The sequence below is a fragment of the Rhinopithecus roxellana genome, chromosome 12 (genome assembly GCF_007565055.1).
Source record: "Rhinopithecus roxellana isolate Shanxi Qingling chromosome 12, ASM756505v1, whole genome shotgun sequence".
In the NCBI taxonomy this organism is placed as follows: Eukaryota; Metazoa; Chordata; class Mammalia; order Primates; family Cercopithecidae; genus Rhinopithecus; species Rhinopithecus roxellana.
Genome location: NC_044560.1, coordinates 57673815 through 57693256, shown reverse-complemented (window position 1 = coordinate 57693256; position 19442 = coordinate 57673815). Strand labels below are relative to the sequence as shown.

The 19442-nt window shown below is 38.2% G+C and overlaps 1 protein-coding gene across 1 annotated transcript in view; it reads right to left on the bottom strand.

The window, feature by feature from the left end:
- The window catches only part of MSH4 (mutS homolog 4), a 126974-nt gene that overhangs the window by 70208 nt on the left and 37324 nt on the right, over positions 1-19442 (bottom strand). Inside the window, exon 8 of the mRNA XM_010368601.2 lies at positions 5555-5622. Within this exon, the coding sequence (XP_010366903.1) occupies positions 5555-5622 (68 nt within the window). The remainder of the gene's footprint in view (positions 1-5554; positions 5623-19442) is intronic.

The window sequence follows — 19442 nt, the reverse complement described above, 5'->3', positions numbered from 1 at the left end:
ATTTTCTTGAGGCAGAAAATGATAAAGTTCTCAAAGAATTGTGGATGCATTTCCAAAGAGCATAGAAGCAAATTAGAAGAGGCTTGCACAGGTCAAATCTGAGACAATGTGAGAATCAAAATAAATATTGACAGTCATAGACTACTGAATATAAAATCATCAGTCCATATGGATTAAATACATACATACATACATAAATTGAAAGTTGGATAAATTGAAAGAAGAGCAAAATAGTTACATGGTTTCAGGCTACCTCCCCACAAAATACTTATTAATGAAATGGGGGAAATCATAATTGTACAGCAATTTTACACCATCTCAACCAAGTATACAAACTTATCATCATAATGAGACAAATCAAAATTATGTGCCATAAAGAAGATACAATGAGAAGAACACGTCATCACTTCTGTGATATTTCTGCCAATATTGTGTAACTTGAATCTAACAATAAAATAATTCAGGTCAGGTGTGGTGGCTCATGCCTGTTACCCCAGCACTTTGGGAGGCTGAGGCAGGAAGATCACTTGAGGTCAGGAGTTTGAGACCATCCTGACCAACATGGTGAAATCCATCTCTACTAAAAACACAAAAATTAGCTGGGCGTGGAGGGGGTGCCTGTAACCCCAGCTACTTGGGAAGCTGAGGTAGGAGAATCACTTGAACCTGGGAGGCGGAGGTTGCAGTGAGCCGAGATTACGTCACTGCATTCCAGCCTGAGTGACAGAGTGAAACTCCATCTCAAAAAAAAAAAAAACAAAACAAAAAAAAAGGGAAAGAAAAATAGTTACTAATTTCTGGGGAAAAGCCCACAAAAAGTCATGCAGGCTCAGCTCTGTATAACATACTAATTTTCTGAATAATTTTGATCTAACTAAAACTGTTATAATAATACTGGGTGATGAAAAGTAGGGATGTAAGTATCTGTGTTTATGGGAGATAAGGAAGAAAAAAGAGTGAATATTCATTTTTCTGGTAGGGGATTAATATGAATTTAATCAAGAAAATGAAAAGACAACCCACAGAATGGGAGAAAATATCTGCAAATCATATATACAATAAGGGATTGGTATCCAAAACACATAAAGAACTCTTACAACTCAGAAATAAAAATACAAACAACCCAATTTAAAATGGGCAAATAATATGAATAAATATTTCTCCAAGGAAGGTACAAATGGCCAATAAGCATATAAAAAGATGCTCAACATTGTCAGTCATCATGGAAATGCATACCAAAACCATGAGACACCCAACAGGCTCACCAGAATCAAAAACTAAGATAATAACAAATCTTGGCAAAGATGTGGAGAAATCAGAACCCTCATTGCTGGTGGGTACCTAAAATGATGAAGTCACTTTGCAAAACAATCTGGCAGTTCCTCAAATTATTAAACAGAGTTATCACATGACCCGGCAATTCCATTCCTAGATACATATCAAGACAAATGAAAATGTATGTACCTAGAAAAACTTGCACACAAATATTCATAGCATTATTCATAATAGTCAAAAGTGAAAACAACCTAAATATCATCAACTGATAAATCAATAAACTAAATGTATTATAGCCATACAATGCAATATTATTTGTCAATAAAGAGAATAAAGTATTGATAAATGCTACAACATGAAACTTGAAAACATTATGCTAAGTTAAAAAATCCAGTCACAAAAGACTACCTGTACATATTAAAATATTCCATTTCATAAAATGTCCAGGATAGGTAAATCTGTAGAGACAGACAATAGATTAGTGGTTATCTAAGGCTAGGGAAAGGGGGTTAGAAGGAATGGGAAGTTATTGCTAGTGGGTGCAGGATTGCTTCTGGGGATGATTAAAATGTTCTAAAATTGACTGTGGTGATGGTTGTACAACTCTGTGAATGCACTAAAGACAATTAAATTGTAGGCTTTGAATGCATGAATTGTATTCTATGTAATTCCATCTCAATAAAGCTGTCTTATTTTTAAAAATGAATTGTGAAATATATGTAGAATTAAACCTATTACAATAATAGCATAATGTTAGGGAAGAGGGAAATGATGGTATATTAGTGCAAGGCTCTTATATCATATGTAAAGTATTATAATACTATTTAAAAGTGGACTGAGGCTGTGTCTGATGGTTCACACCTATAATCCCAACATTTTGGAAGGCCTAGGCAGGTGGATTGCTTGGGGTCAGGAGTTTGAGACCAGTCTGGCCAACATGGTGAAACCCCACCTCTACTAAAAATACAAAAGTTAGCATGGCATGGTGACATGCCTGTAGTCCCAGCTACTAGGGAGGCTGAGGCACAAGAATCACTTGAAGCTGAGTGACAGAGGTGGCAGTGAGCGAGATGGTGCCACTGCACTCCAGCCTGGGTGACAGAGCAAGACTCTGTCTTAAAAAATAAAATAGAAAATAAACAAAAATTGACTGAATTCAGCTAAAGATGTATTCTATAAACCCTAAATCAATAATTAAGCTAATAAAGGCAATGAGTTATATCTATTAAGCCAACAAAGGAAATGAGATGGAATCATAAAAAATAATACAAAAGAAGGCAGAAAAAAAGAAAAAAGGGACTAAACAGATGAGAAAAAAATGGCAGATTTAAATAAAACATATCAATAATCTTATTAAGTAATAAATAAATGTAATAAATACCTCAATTAAAAGTAAAGTATTCTCTGATTGCATGCAAAAAGTTAAGATCTAATTATGTCTCACCTACAAAAGCCTTCTTTAAATGTAAAGACAAAAATAAGTTAAAAGCAAAAGGATGGTAAAGATATGCCATGCCAACACTAACCAAAAGAAAGCCAGAGTGGCTATATTAATATTAGACACAGTAGATTTCATAGCAAAAATATTACTAGGAATAAAAAGGGTCATTTCATAATGACAACATTCTCAATTTATAGAAGACATAGCAATCTTAAATGTGTATGAACCTAATAACAAAGATTCCAAACGCATTAGATAAAAACTGATAAAACTGCAAGGAAAAATAGACAAATCCACAATCACATTTAGAGATTTTGACACTCCTTTCTTAATAACTGATAGAACAAAAAGAACAACAACAACAACAGCAACAAAAATGTAAAACACCTTAGGGATACAGGAGATTTGAAGAACACTACGACACAACTTGAACAAACTGACATTTATGGAACGCTCCAACAAACAACAGTAAAACACACATGGTTTTCAAGTTCACATGGAACATTTACTAAGATTAACCCTATTTTGGGCCATGTAAACAATGTCAATAAAGCTAAAAGGATCTAATACATGTTCTGTGACCATTGGGGAATTAAGTTAGAAACCAATAACAAAAAGATATTTGGAAAGTCCCCAAATACTGTAAATAAAATAACATACCTCTAAAAACCCATACATCAAAGAATTTTTAAAAATAAATTAGAACGTGTTTTGACCTTTTTGAATGAAAAAGAATTCACAACATATCTAAAATTGTGGAATACAGCTAAAGTATTGCTCAGAGAGAAATTTATAGTACTAAAATATTTATATTAGAAGGAAAACAGGTCTCAAATCAGTTACTTCAGCTTCCTCCTTTACAACCTCAAAAAAGAACAGTAGGCACAGAGTAAGCAGAAGAAAGAGTGATAAAACCAGAAATCAGTGAAATAGAGAACAGGAGAAAAAAAGAGAAACCAATGAAATAGAGAGTTGGTTCCTTGAGAATACCAATGAAATTGATAACGTCGAGCCAGGCTGATTAAGAAAAACAACATATTAAAGTTATCAACATCAGGAATGAGAGAGTATATCACTGCCAATTTTACAGATATAAGAAGGGTATTATGAGACAGTTTATGCTGATAAATTGAAAAGTTGGGTGAAACGAAAAATTCTTTAAAAGCCACAAGCTACCAAAGCTCATTCAAGAAGAAATAGATAACCTGAAGAGCACTATGCCTATTTAATAAGTGGAATTGATAGTTAAAAACTTTCCTACCAAAAAAATTCCAGGCTTTAATGTCTTCATTTGTGAATTCCAGCAAATATGTAAGGAAGAAATGATACCAGTTCTATGTAAACTCTACCAGAAAATTAAAGAGCAAAGGATACTTCCAAACTTATTTTATGAGGGCTGCTAATTTAATTCCAAATATCAGTTGTTTTAGGTTACTTCCCATTTGTATATATTGAAGTATAAGCAGCTTCAATTATTTAAGGAAACTAAGTTCTGTGCCTGCCCAACAGCTAAAGCTTTTCAGTCTAGTGATGCTTTTATTATAAATGAACTGTAAGAGTATTTTCTTTACAATACAAAAGGCTTCCCAAACATAGATTAGCTTTCAATGGATTTACAAATGTCATCAAATTATAAATTAAATTTTATTGATGTGCAAGACTTCTTTTCTTTTTACGCATATGGGCAAAAATATACCTGTATTTCATTATAGTAAATATTCTTCAGTTCATCATAAACGGAAGAATGAAAGCTATTACTTGCTTTACAGAATGTACCTGTAAGCACTATTTAAATTTGAAAAATATGCAGTAAAGATGTTGTTTCATTCTTAAAGGTTAAGGATATTTGAAGACTTGGTCAAGCGTGGTGGCTCACACTTGTAATTCCAGCACTTTGGGAGGCCGAGGTGGCTGGATCACTTGAGGTCAGGAGTTCAAGATCAGCCTGACCAAAATGGTGAAACTCCATCTCTACTAAAAATACAAAAATTAGCCAGGCATGGTGGTGGGTGCCTGTAATCCCAGCTACTTGGGAGGCTGAGGCAAGAGAATTGCTTGAACCTGAGAGACAGAGGTTGCAGTGAGCCAAAATCGCACCACTGCACTCCAGCATTGGTGACAGAGAGAAACTCCATCTCAAAAATAATAATAATAATAATAATAATAATAATAATAGTATTTGAAGACTAATCAAACTTCACATAGTGATCACTTTTAAGAAGAATCTAAACTCTTTAGCCTTAATATATTTTAGTTATTTATTAGGCAAATATTATTATAGTCTAAGTCTTTTGAAAATTATATGTAACTCCTTAATATTTGATCAGTAAAAATAGGCCAATTCCTTAACTATCTAAAAAACAATTCTTTTTTTTTTTTGAGACAAAGCCTCACTATGTTGCCCAGGCTGGAGTGCAGTGATGTGAACACAGCTCATTGCAGCCTTGACCTCCCAAGGCTCAAGTTATCCTCCCACCTCAGCCTCCCCAGTAGCTGGGACTACAGACATGCAACATCATGCCCAGCCAATATTTTGATTTTTTGTAGAGATGGGGTCTCATTTTCTTGCCCAGGCTTGTCTTGAACTGCCTTGACCTCCCAAAGTGTTGGGATTATAGGCATGAGCCACCATGCCTGACTGAAATTTTAAATTTCACTATAACATACAGGAAAATACATTAGGAAAAAAGTTTCCTCTACAATGGCATAAAATACTCCAGATATCAATAATGAAGGACTTTCCCAAAACATTTTGATATTTTCCAATTGTTACATTACATTAAGACAAGTTCCATCACATAATGTATAATAAAACACAAAATGTATACAAAAACATACCGTGTCTTGCTTTGGAATTTGGACTAAAACAGAAAGAAGCTGCTCTGTATCAAGAAATCTTGATATAACTGAAACAAACAAACAAATGTGAGTATTTAAACTTTATGGTACAGTTGAAAATATTGACTATGTAAAATACTATCCTCAAAGAATAAAATAGAACAGTTCTACCTGCAAATATTACCTGTTTTGTCTTCTTTATCTTACGTGTAAAATGAATATAACTAAATTCTAATGTCCTTTTGTTAATTTTGAGTACTCAATCTCACCTCAAAATTTAATGCTGCTAACCATCCCTTCTGCTGTGGTTTGCCTGTCCCCACCAAAACTCATGTTGAAACCTGAATTCCTAGTGTGGCAATGTTGGGAGATAAAACATTTAATAGGTGGGGTCTAGTGGAAAAACATTTGGGTCACAGAGGCTCCACTCTCACAGGCAGCTTAGTGCCATTCCTACCGAGATGAGTGAGTTAACCCCTTAATAAAACTAGATTAGTTTACACAGAAAGGGACTAGTTCCCACACAAGAACAGGTTGTTATAAAGTGAGGATGTCCCTCATTTTGCTCTTTGCATGTGTCTATTTCCTCCTTGACTGTCCTCCATGTTATGATGCATGATGAAAGCCCTGACCAGAGGCTGAATAGATGCCAATGCCATACTCTTGGACTTTCCAGTCACTGGAATTGTGACCCAAATAAACTCGTTTCTTTGTAAATTACCCAGCCTCAGGTATTCGATTATAGCAACACGACTTACCTTCCTTCTTGAAACTCTACTTCTCTGGTTTTGATATTGTCTATCATAATTTTCTTCTCACCTTTTTGATCTCTACTTTTCTTCATGATACTTAAAAGACGCTTGGTTTAAAAGTATAGTTCAACCACTAACCACATAACCTTCCCAAGAGTTACCTAACTTCTGTAAACAATAGCTGTTCTCATCTTTTAAATGCTGATAACATCTACCTCCCAGGTGTGTTGTGAGAATTAAGTGAGGTGATACCTGCGCTATGGTTTGAATATGCCCCCCAAAGTTCATGTGTTGGAAACTTGATCCCCACTGCAACAGTCTTGAGAGGTGGGATTTTTAAGAGATGGTTAAGTCATGAGGGCTCTGCCTCTGTGAGTGAATTAATGCTATTATCATGAGAGTGGGTTCCTGATAGAAGGATGAGTTCAGCTCCCTTCCTCTCATATGCATGCATGCTCTCTTGCCCTTCCACCATGTTACCACACAGCAGGAAGGTCCTGCTGTGAGCCACTCGACTTTGATCTTCCCCACCTGCAGAACTGTAAGAAATAAATCTCTGTCCTTTATAAATTACTCAGTCTCAGATATTCTGTTATAGCAGCACTAAACAAACTAAGATAGAAAATTGGTACCAAGACTGGGGTTGCTTCTATAACAAATACCTGAAAATGTGGAAGCAGCTTAGGAATTGAGTAATGGGAATGGGTAGAGGTTGGAAGAATTTGGAGGAGCAGGTTAGAGAAAAACCCAGATTGCCACGAACAGAACATTAAGGGCAATTCTAGTGATGGCTCACAAAAAGGAAAGAAATGTAAGAAAAGTCTGGAATGCTGTAAAGACTACTTAAGGGGTCATGATCAGAACATTGGTGGAAATATGGACAGTAAAGGCCATTCTGATGAGGACTCAGGTGGAACTGAAAAACAAAATCTTGGAAACTGGAGTAAAGGCCATCCTTGTTACACAGTTGCAAATAACTTGGCAGAACTGTATCCATGTCCTAGGATATTGTGGAAGGCAGAACTTAAGAGGAATGAACTAGGATATCTGGCAGAAGAGCTACCTAGGCAGCAAAGAATTCAAGATATTGCATAACTTGTTTCAGTGACTCAGTAAAATGAGAGAAGAGAGAAATACTTTAAAGATGACATAATTTAAAAAGAAGCAGAATAAAAAAATTAGGAAAACTCTCAGCCTGGCCACATAAAATATATGTTCAGGGGAGAATAGTAAGGGTGTGGTCAAGTGATTGCTGAAAATATTAGCATAGAAAGAAGCCAGGTTCTATTCATGAAAACAATGAAAATGACTCCAAAAACATTTCAGAAATCTAGGGAAGCTAGGACCTTGAGGGAAAGGTTTCCAGCAAGGTGCTTTTGAGACCTCAGCATTTGCTGCCCTGCAGCACCTTGGAACTCTGCTCCCTCAATTCTGGCATAGCGCCTCTCAGCCACCACAGCTGTAGCTCAAGTGAGCCCAGCTGCAGCTCAACCCACTGCTCCAGAAGGTATAAGCTGTATATCTTGGCAGTGTCCACATGGTGCTAATTCTGCAAGCACACAGAATGCAAAAGGTATGAAGCCATGGTGACTTCTGCCTAAATTTCAAAGGATGTTGAGGACAGCCTGAGGCCCTGGCAGAGATTTATCATGGGGCAGAGCCACCACAGAGAGCCTACCACAGAGAGCCCCCACTATGCCTAGTGGAGCCATAGGACAGAGGCCATCATTCACAGAGTCCCCACTAGGGCAATGCCTAGTAAAGCCATGGGAGTGGGGTAATCACCCCCCACCTCCCTACCCTGAGACCACAGAACTATACGGGGCACCAGCATGTAATTCCAGTCTGAGAAGCCATAGGCATGAGACTGCAAACCATGAGAGATGCTCAGTGGACTAAGCCCTGAGGCTGCCTGAGGCCTTGAGAGCCCAACTTTTACCCCACTGTGCCCCTGATGCGGGATATGGAGTCAAAGAAGATTATTCTTCAGCTTTAAGACTTACTATTATTTTCCTTGTGAGGTTTGAACTGATTTCCTTGGGCCTGTTAGTCCTTTCTTATTGCCTATTTCTCCCTTTTGCAATGGAAATGTTTATCCTATGCCTGTCCCAACATTTTGGAAGTAGATAACTTGTTTAATTTCTTAGGCTCATAGCTGGTGGGGAATTTGCCTCAGGATGAATCATGCCTTGAGTCTCACATATCTGATTCAGATGAGATTCTGGACTTTTGAGTAAGTGTTGAAATGAGTTAAGACTTTAGGCCTATTTTGCATGTGAGAAGGACATGAATTTGGGGGAGCCAGGAGCAGAATGCTATGGTTTGAATGTGTCCCCAAAGTTCATGCATTAGAAACTTAATCTCAATGCAATCTTGTTGAGAGGTAGGACCTTTAAAGGGTGATTAGGTGAAGAGGGCTCTGCCCTTATGAATGGATTAATGCCGTTATCACAGAAGTGGGTTACTTGTTCTGGAAGTAAATTCTGGATACAAGGATGAGTTTGCTCCCCTTCCTCTCTCTCTTGTATGTGTACTCTCTTGTCCTTCTGCCTTTTGGTGTGAGATGATGCATCAAGAAGGCCCTTACCAGATACAGGTCCCTTACCTTGCAGATTCCAGCCTTCAGAACTGTAAGAAATAAATCACTGTTCTTTATAAATTACCCAGTCTCAGGTATTTTATTACAGCAACACAAGTAGACTATGACAATGTGTAAAGTGTCTTGCATTTACCACCACTCAAAAACTTATTTTATTCTTCTCAATTTATTTTCCAACTTACAGTGTTCTACAAAAATAAATTTATAGAAAATTGTAATCTATCTCTTTTAAATATCCCCAGGTATTCTTTAAAAAACTTTTAACCATTTCAGCCCAGGTGTGGTGGCTCATGCCTATAATCCCAGTACTTTGGGAGGCCAAGACAGGAGATCACTTGAGCTCAGGAGTTTGAGACCAGCCTTGGCAACACAGTGAGGCCCTGTCTCTACAAAAAATAAGAAAATTAGCTATGTGTGATGGTGCCTACCTGTAGTCTCAGCTACTCAGGAGGCTGAGGTGGGAGGATGGCTTGAGCCAGGGAGGTGGAAGTTGCAGTGAGCCAAGATTGTGCCACTGCACTCCAGCCTGGGCAACAGAGCCAGACTCTGTCTCAAAAAAAATAATAAAAATAAATATAAATAAGTAATAAACTGTAACCATTTAACATAGAGATTGTTTAAAATGTACTTATTTCCCCATACTTGAAATACAGTAAACAATGATAACTATTTCTTAAGGACTCATGGTTATTATCACTGTAATATATAACCTTAAAAGTTTTTATATAGACTTACTAACACTTTCTCAAAGTGGTGTCATGCTGTTATCCCTCAAAACACAAAATAAGAGCCGGGTATGGTGGCTTACGCCTGTAATCCCAGCACTTTGGGAGGCTGAGGCAGGAGAATCGCTTGAACCCAGGAGGTGGAGGTTGCTGTGAGCCAAGATCGCGCCACTGCACTCCAGCCTGGGCAGCAAGGGTGAAACTCTGTCTCCAAAAAAAAAAGAAACCCACAAAATAAGAAAATGTTTATTTTACCTGCTACCTGTTCAAACTGTCAGGTGTCTTGATAGTTTTCAGTTTGCCTACCTCTAGAACTGTCCCCTTTCTAATTTTCTGTTTCTATGGTAATTCATTATGTTAAAACTGTGTTTTGAGGAATAAGCTCTGATTTTCCATCTGGCCCAAATTCCTACCTAAGGGGTCTGGGGAGGTATGCCCTACAAACCATAGATTCTCATCAGATGGGTTTTATTTGACCCTGTATATTGTGACTTGCTTTTCAATCTGACTCTGGCATAACATTATGAAACAAGGAATACAATATTTAACCCCAAAATATACTTCCTTGCCATGCCTTGAAATTGCCCTGAAAAGTCTCTTGTGGGAAAAATTCACATTCTATGGAGAATCCCTCTACTCCTTTGTTTTCCTTCCTTTATTTGCAGATCCAGAAGATGATCAACTAAGAGCCAGGCATCCTTTCAGGTCCAATAAGAAACATTTTACAAACTGCTATCTCTCTGAAGTCTGCTATCTGAGAGATTCCTCTGCACAAACTTGGTCCCCATAATGCTTTATCTTAACCTGAACATTCCTTTCCATTAATCCCAAGTCTTCAGATAAACTCAACCAACTGTCAACTAGAAAATGTTTAAATCTATCTATACTCTGGAAGTTCCACCGCCTGCTTTGAGTTGTCCCGCCTTTCTGAACCAAACCATTGTACTTCTTAAATGTATTTGATTGATGTCTCATGCCTCACTAAAATAAGCAAAACCAAGCTGTACTCTGACTATCTTGGGTACATGTTCTCAGGACCTCCTGAGGGCTGTGTTCATGGGCCATGGTCACTCATATTTGGCTCAGAATAAATCTCTTCAAATATTTTACAGAGTTTGATTCTTTCCCCCAAAAGTTTAAAAAATTAGAATAGGCTAAATAGATTGCAGCTATAATATTCATTATGTTCAGTATGGCACAATATTATTATGACATTTTACATGTGATTCTACTACTCAGACTCTCTTAAGCCCTCATTTATATTGCTCTTTCTCTTTTCAGACTCCTCTTTCTTCCTTTCCCCAAATCTATCATTACAACCAGAATGTTTCTAAAACAGTATTTGATCAGTGCTCTCTAGGTTCAGAATGGTCACCTCCATATTGCCTGAAGGAAAAAAATTAAACTCCTTAGCATTATAAAAAGGCCCTTCATAGTCTAGTCTCAATCCTCATTTCCTGCCACTTCCCAAGGCTTTAAGTCATAAATAACTACTGGCCAATCCTTAAATACAGCAAGCTCTTTTACATCAACCTAAGTACAGCCAGGCATGGTGACTTGTGCCTGCAATCCTAACACTTTGGGAGGTTGAGATGAGAAGATTGTTTGAAGTCAGGAGTTCAAGTTCAGCCTTGGCAACAGAGCAAGACCCTGGCTCTACAAAAAAATGTAAAAATTAGCCAGGCATGCTGGTGCAGGCCTGTAGACATAGCTTCTCAAGAGGCTGCAGCAAAAGGATCACTTGAACCCAGAGGTTTATTACAGTAAGCTATGATAGTGCCACTGCACAATAGTCTGGGTGACAGAGCGAGACCATGTGAAAGAAAGAGAGAGAGACCAAAGAAAAATAAAAGGGGTGGGGGAGGGAGGAAGTGAGAGAGGGAAAGAAATGACTGGTCAAGATCAGAGCCAATGGCATGCATACCAGATCTTTATCCTAACCACTATATCCAAAAAACATCTGCATTACTCCTATGGACGTCAACATACATTGCACAGGCATGTTCCTTTCATCTCGAATATCACTGCTAGGATTCTCCTGTTGCTAAAATCCTACTCCTTCTTTTAAGACAAAGCTGAAATATTATTCCTGCAAATCCCATCTAGATTCTGTCTTTATCCCAACTCCCTTCTCTGTGTTCCCATGAACTACTCAATTGTTACTGCATGTATCACATTGTATCAAAATTATTTAATTAGAGTTCTGTTGCCCTAACATGGATGTGAGGTCCTTGAGGACAGATATAGCTTAATGTTCCTCATCTTTTTATCCCTAACACCTATAGAATGTCTATAATAAAGGAGGTACTAGGTTTTTTTTTAAAGGTTTAGATTCTCATGTTTTAATAAACTGTAAAAATTACCCTCCCACTCTGCCCTATGCCCTTCTCCCCTACTTTATTGTGTATTAAGATAAATTACAAACCATTAAGACATAGAAAACACGGCTCACATCTGTAATCCCAACACTTTGGGAGGTCAAGGCAGGTGGATCACTTGAGGTCAGGAGTTTGAGACCAGCCTGGCCAACATGGTGAAACCCCATCTCTACTAAAAATACAAAAATTAGCCAGGTGTGGTGGTGGGTACTTGTAATCCCAGCTACTTGGGAGGCTGAGGCTGTAGAATCGCTTGAACCCAGGAGGCAGAGGTTGCAGTGAGCCGAGATTGCCCACTGCACTCCAGCCTGGGTGACAGAGTGAAACTCTGTCTCAAAAAAAAAAAAAAAAAAAAAAAAAGACAGAAAAAAAAGAAGAAAAGGAAAGAAAAAGATATAGAAAACAGAGAAACATTTATTTATAGATATAAATTTGAAATTTTCAGTCATAAGGAATTTAAAAACGTAAAATATACGAAAATTAAAGTTTAAAAAAATCCAAGTTTATCATCAAAATTTTATCATACAAACAGTATTGTCTTGGGAATAACAGAACACAATTTCAACAGATTCAACAACAAATCAGTAGTTTAACAAATATGTTAAACTGTTATGTCCTAGCCTTATATGAGAGTTATCCAACAAAATATGCATTTACAATACAGTAAAATAAGTGTCATAACAAGATACTACAGGAAACATGTATTAAAGATGCCTAACACTGACCTGAGGAATCAGAAAGGCTTGTAGCAGAAGTCACATCTAAACTGGAATGGTAAAAGATGAAGTGCAGTTAGCTAGAGAAGCCTGGGAGAAGGAGTTGCAGGGAAGGAGGAGGAGGTATTCTAGGCAAAAATTATAGAGTTCCAAGGCCAGAAAATGACAGCAGATATGTTCAAGTAACTTAAAGAAGCTCATTTAGACTAGAAGACAGAATGGAGAGTGAGGAGTAGCAAGAGATGCTGTGGGAGATTACAGGAAAACAGCTATATGGAAGAGTTTGCATTTTAATCTAAAAGTTGTGAGAAGAGAATTTAAAGAGAAAAGATTGAAGGATTTTATGCAGATGAGTATAGTAACCAACACCCTCTCCCAGTCCTCCGCAGAGATCTGCTTCCTAATCCCTGGAATTTGTGAATATGTTAACTGATAAAAGGAAGTTTCTAGTTGGGATTAAATTAAGGGTCTTGAGACAGAGAGATTATCCTGGATTGTCTCTTGCCCCCAGTGTAATCATAAGAGTTCTTACAAGAGGGTGGCAGGAGGATCAGAGTCAGAGAGAGAAGATATAAGTACAAAAGCAGAAGTCAGAGGAAGGGAAAATGCTCTACTTCTGGCTTTAAAGATAGATGAAGGGCTAAGAGCCAAGAACTGTAGGCGGCCTCTAGAAAGTGGAAAGAGCAAGAAAATGGACTCCCCCTCCAGAGCCTCCAGAAAAATGTAGACCTCCTGACACACTAATTTTAGCCCAGTGAAACTGATTTTGGACCTCCAGAACTGTGAGATAATATATTAGTGTTGTTTTAAGCCCCTAAATTTGTGGTGATGTTTTATATCCATATTAAGAAATGAATACAGAGTGATATGCTTAGATGTATGTTTTCAAAAGATCACTCAGGTAACAATGTAAAGAAGAGGCTAGAAACAGCAAGGTTGAAGAAGGGTGACCAAATAGGAGGCTCTTACAAGAAATGAGATGAGAGAATTAAGGTATCCTGGGCTGCAGTGGCACCCATGGGGATAGAAGAAGCAGATACATCCAAGAGGTCTACAGCAAGGAGACATGGCAGATTTGATGACTGAATGGAAGGAAGGTAAGAGTTAAGAATGGCTTTCATGTATCTAGCTTGCACAAAGAGGTTGGATGTAGAGCTATTCACTGAAACCAGGAAGAACTGATTTAGAAAAGAAGACGGCGGCCGGGTGCAGTGGTTCATGCGTGTAATCCCAGCACTTTGGGAGGCCGAGGCGGGTGGATCACCTGAGGTCAGGAGTTTGAGACCAGCCTGGGCAACATGTAGAAAATCCCATGTCTACTAAAAATACAAAAATTGGTCGGGTGTGGTGACGGGTGCCTGTACTCTTAGCTACTCGGGAGGCTGAGGCAAGAGAATCACTTGAACCCGGGAGGCAGAGGTTGCAGTGAGCTGATATTGCACCATTGCACTCCAGTGTAGGTGACAGCAAGACTCTGTCTCAAAAAAAAAAAAAAAAGATGGCGCAGTTTGGGCACATTAAGTTTCAGGTGATTTAGGAACACCTAATAAATGCTCTTATTCCATTCAAGCTGCTATAAAAAATTACCACAAGTTGAGTGGCTTATAAACAAGAAAAATTTATTTCTCACAGTTCTGGAGCCTGGGAAGTTCTCACCTCAAGGTGCTGGGCAGATTCAGTGTCTGGTAAGAGTCCACTTTCTGGCTCATAGATGGCACCTTCTCGCTGTATCTTCACATGGTAGAAGGGGCAAGGAGTCTCTCTTGAGCTTCTTTTGTAAGGGCACTGATCCCATTCATGAGGTCTCTGCTGCCCTGGTGTAATCACCTCCCAAAGGCTCCACCTCCTAATACTATCACCTTGAAGGTGAGGACTTCAACATACGAATTTTGGAGAAGCACAACATGCAGATCACAGCAAATGCTCAGAAGGTGATAAGATACTTGAGTCCAAGAGTCTGGAGAGATATTTGGGCATGAGATGTAAATTTGGAAGTCGTGAATATGTGAATAATAATCATAAAACCATGAAACTGGGTAAGCCATATAATAAGGAAATTCAGGATAAAAGGACAACCCAGAACATATCTTTGAAGAGCCATAGCATTTAGGAAATAAGCAAAGGAAGAGAAATATATTAAAAAGACTCAGAAGGAAACCACAAAGATATAGGAAGAAAATCAGGAGATTATGTAATCACAGAAGCAAAGAAAGGCATTAATTCAATAATGACAGATATTCAGCCGTATCAAATAAACTGTGGATACTTCTCTTATTCAAATAAGAAAACTAATGTGTTCATTACATTTAACAATTTGCCTGTTGTTGACTGTGTTAGGTTGGGTTCTCCAGAAACAGACACTGAAGCAAGGACTTATGTGCCAGTAACTTATTACGAATGTGCTTCCAAGCCTGGGCAACACAGTGAAACCCCATGTCTACCAAAAACATAAAAATTAGCTAAGTGTGGTGGCATGTGCCTATAGTACCACCTACTTGGGAAGCTGAGGTGTGAGGATTGCTTGTGCCCAGGAGGTAGAGGTTGTAGTGAGCTGAAATCGCACCACCACACTCCAGCCTAGGCAACAGAGTGAGACCTTGTCTCAAAGAAAAAAAAAAAAGAAAAAAAGAAAGAAAGAAAAGAAAAAGAAAAAGAAAGAAAGAGAAAAAGACATGGCTTCCAGAAGAAACCAGTAGAGCAGTGAAAAAGGACAGAGAAGGGAAACCAAGTCAACCAACAGTGTGATTTCAGGTGAAGTTATGTGGAAGGTAACTTCAACTAATCTTGCAAAGGAATTCTGGAGTTTAAGTTATATTCTGGTTTTTGCCAAATCAATGTGAAAGAGCTGGGCTTTCATACCTTCACACCATACAGTCATTTAAGGGCTACCAGGCATTTTGGGTACTCTGTGCTTAAGAACAAAGGGCTCTAACAGTCTGAAGGTAGGCCTAGGAAAAGAGTCCAGGTGTGGGCCATTAGGCACACAGAGCAGCAAAAGGTGCATACTGAAAGGTAAAAGGGATCCAAGATGATCTGTACAGAGAACCAACAAGATCTGCTCCAGTGACCTTGACAAGAGCAGTCTCAGCGCAGTACTGGGCACAGAAATGACTGCAGCACATTGAGATGTACTGATGAAGAGAAAATAGTGAGCATAGGAAATTTGTTTTTCAACAGGTTTGGCTATGAATAGAGAAGTGATATAGTGGTAGATGGAGAAGTTCAAGTCCAGGGAGAGTTTTTACAAAGATGGGAGAGACATGAGGAAGCTTAAATCCTCTTAGAAGAAGGCCATATTGAGAAAAAATAATGAAGATACAGGAGATGAGTGCAAGGATGGGATCCAGGACACAGATGGAGGAATTAGCTAGAGAATACCACTTCCAGCTTAAACAAAGGGAGTGAAAAGTAGATAAGTATAAATGCATATTTGGTAGCAGAAAGTTTAAAAAGATAACAATGGTTGGAGCTTGACCAATGTAACATGATTAAATGACTTTTCATATTCTTGGCACTTATGTATTACACTAAATGGCAGGTACAAGTAGACCAACAAGATGTTGCTGTTAACAAGAAAAGAAAGGATAGTTAAAATGGCCTCTTTCTGCCTTTCCCAATACTAAATATACAGGAATATATATATTTAAAAAAGAACATACTGAACAACATTGGACAGGCAGAGTCACAGTCAATATAATACCAGAATTTTGAAGGAATTACACTAATAAAAGGTATTTGGAATTGGACTGAAGAAAACCTACTCAGGTAGTAAATGCCTTCTATATGTGAATGCACCACTTTCATGTAGACTACCAGAACACAAGCTGGGGTAGACAGGCAACTGGAGGTATGAAAGACAGACCATGCTGCAAGCAACCAAAACCTGGATAAAGAGTAGTACATATAAACTATCCTTCCACCTGCAGATTTCAGAAGAAAATTGCACCACGACAGTGGATAAACAGCCAGGTTGCAAAGGCAAACTTCTTTTCCTTTTCCTTTTCCATTTTTTAAATTTTTAAATTATTATTATACTTTAAGTTCTAGGGTACATGTGAACAACATGCAGATTTGTTACATACGTATACATGTGCCATGTGGGTGTGCTGAACTCGTTAACTCGTCATTTCCATTAAGTATATCTCCTAATGCTATCCCTCCCCTCTCCCCCTACCCCATGACAGCCCCTGGTGTGTGATGTTCCTCACCCTGTATCCAAGTGTTCTCATTGTTCAATTCCCACCTATGAGTGAAAACATGTGGTATTTGGTTTTCTGTCCTTGTGATAGTTTGCTCAGGATGAAGGTTTCTAGTTTCATCCATGTTCCTACAAAGGACATGAACTCATTCTTTTTTATGGCTGCATAGTAATCCATGGTGTATATGTGCCACTTTATCTTAATCCAGTCTATCACTGATGGACATTTGGGTTGGTTTTAAGTCTTTTCTATTGTGAATAGTGCCACAATAAACATACGTGTGCATGTGTCTTTATAGCAGCGTGATTTATAATCCTTTGGGTATATGCCCAGTAATGGGATGGCTGGGTCAAATGGTATTTCTAGTTCTAGATCCTTGATGAATCGCCACACTGTCTTCCACGATGACTGAACTCGTTTACATTCCCACCAAAAGTGTGAAAGCATTCTTATTTCTCCACATCCTCTCCAGCACCTGTTGTTTCCTGACTTTTTAATGATTGCCATTCTAACTAATGTGAGATGGTATCTAATTGTCATTTTCTCATTTCTCTGATGGCCAGCGATAATGAGCATTTTGTCATATGTCTCTTGGCTGCAGAAATATCTTCTTTTGAGAAGTGTCTGTTCATATCTTTTGCCCACTTTATGATGGGGTTGTTTGATTTTTTCTTGTAAATGTGTTTAAGTTCTTTGTAGATTCGGGATATTAGCCCTTTGTCAGATGGGTAGATTGTAAAAATTTTCTCCCATTCTGTAGGCTGCCTGTTCACTCTGATGGTAGTATCTTTTGCTGTGCAGAAGCTCTTTTGTTTAATTAGATCCCATCTGACAATTTTGGCTTTTGTTATCATTGCTTTTGGTGTTTTAGACATCAAGTCCATGCCCATGCCTATGGCCTGAATGGTATTGCCTAGGTTTTCTTCTAGGGTGTTTATGGTTTTAGGTCTAACATTTAAGTCTTTATTCCATCTCGAATTAATTTTTGTATAAGGTGTAAGGAAGGGATCCAGTTTCAGCTTTCTACATATGGCTAGCCAGTTTTCCCAGCACCATTTATTAAATAGGGAATCCTTTCCCCATTTCTTGTTTTTGTCAGGTTTGTCGAAGAACAGATGGTTGTAGATGTGTGGTATTATTTCTGAGGGCTTTATTCTGTTCCATTGGTCTATATCTCTGTTTTAGTACCAGTAACACGCTGTTATGGTTCCTGTAGCCATGTAGTGTAGTTTGAAGTCAGGTAGCGTGATGCCTCCAGCTTTGTTCTTTTGGTTTAGGATTGTCTTGGCAATGCGGGTGCTGTTTTGGTTCCATATGAACTTTAAAGTAGTTTGTTCCAATTCTGTGAAGAAAGTCATTGGTAGCTTGAAGGGGATGGCATTGAATCTGTAAATTACATTGGGCAGTATGGCCATTTTCACAATATTGATTCTTCCTATCCATGAGCATGGAATGTTCTTCCATTTGTATGTGTTCTCTTTTATTTTGTTGAGCAGTGGTTTGTAGTTCTCATTGAAGAGGTCCTTCACATCCCTTATAAGTTGTATTCCTAGGTATTTTATTCTCTTTGAAGCAATTGTGAATGGGAGTTCACTCATGATTTGGCTCTGTGTTTGTCTATTATTGGTGTGTATGAATGCTTGTGATTTCTGCATATTGATTTTGTATCCTGAGACTTTGCTGAAGTTGCTTGTCAGCTTAAGGAGATTTTGGGCTGAGATGATGGGGTTTTCTAAATAAACAATCATGACATCTGCAAACAGGGACAATTTGACTTCCTCTTTTCCTAATTGAATACGATTTATTTCTTTCTCTTGCCTGACTGCCCTAGCCAGAACTTCCAACACTGTGTTGAATAGGAGTGGTGAGAGAGGGCATCCCTGTCTTGTGCCAGTTTTTAAAGGGAATGCTTCCAGTTTTTGCCCATTCAGTATGATATTAGCTGTGGGTTTGTCATAAATAGCTCTTATTATTTTGAGATACGTTTCATTGATACTGAATTTATTGAGAGTTTGTAGCATGAAGGGCTGTTGAATTTTGTCAAAGGCCTTTTCTGCATCTATTGAGATAATCATGTGGTTTTGGTCTTTGTTTCTGTTTATATGATGATGACGTTCATTGATTTGCATATGTTGAACCAGCCTTGCAACCCAGGGATGAAGCCAACTTGAGCGTGGTGGATAAGCTATTTGATGTGTTGCTGGATCTGGTTTGCCAGTATTTTATGGAGGATATTTGCATCGATGTTCATCAGGAATATTGGTCTAAAATTCTCTTTTTTTATTGTGTCTCTGCCAGGCTTAGGTATCAGGATGATGCTGGCCTCATAAAATGAATTAGGAAGGGTTCTGGTCTTTTTCTATTGATTGGAATAGTTTCAGAAGGAATGGTCCCAGTGCCTCTTTGTACCTCTGGTAGAATTCAGCTGTGAATCCATCTGGTCCTGGACTTTTTGTGGTTGGTAGGCTCTTAGTTATTGCCTCAATTTCAGAGCCTGTTATTGGTCTATTCAGGGATTC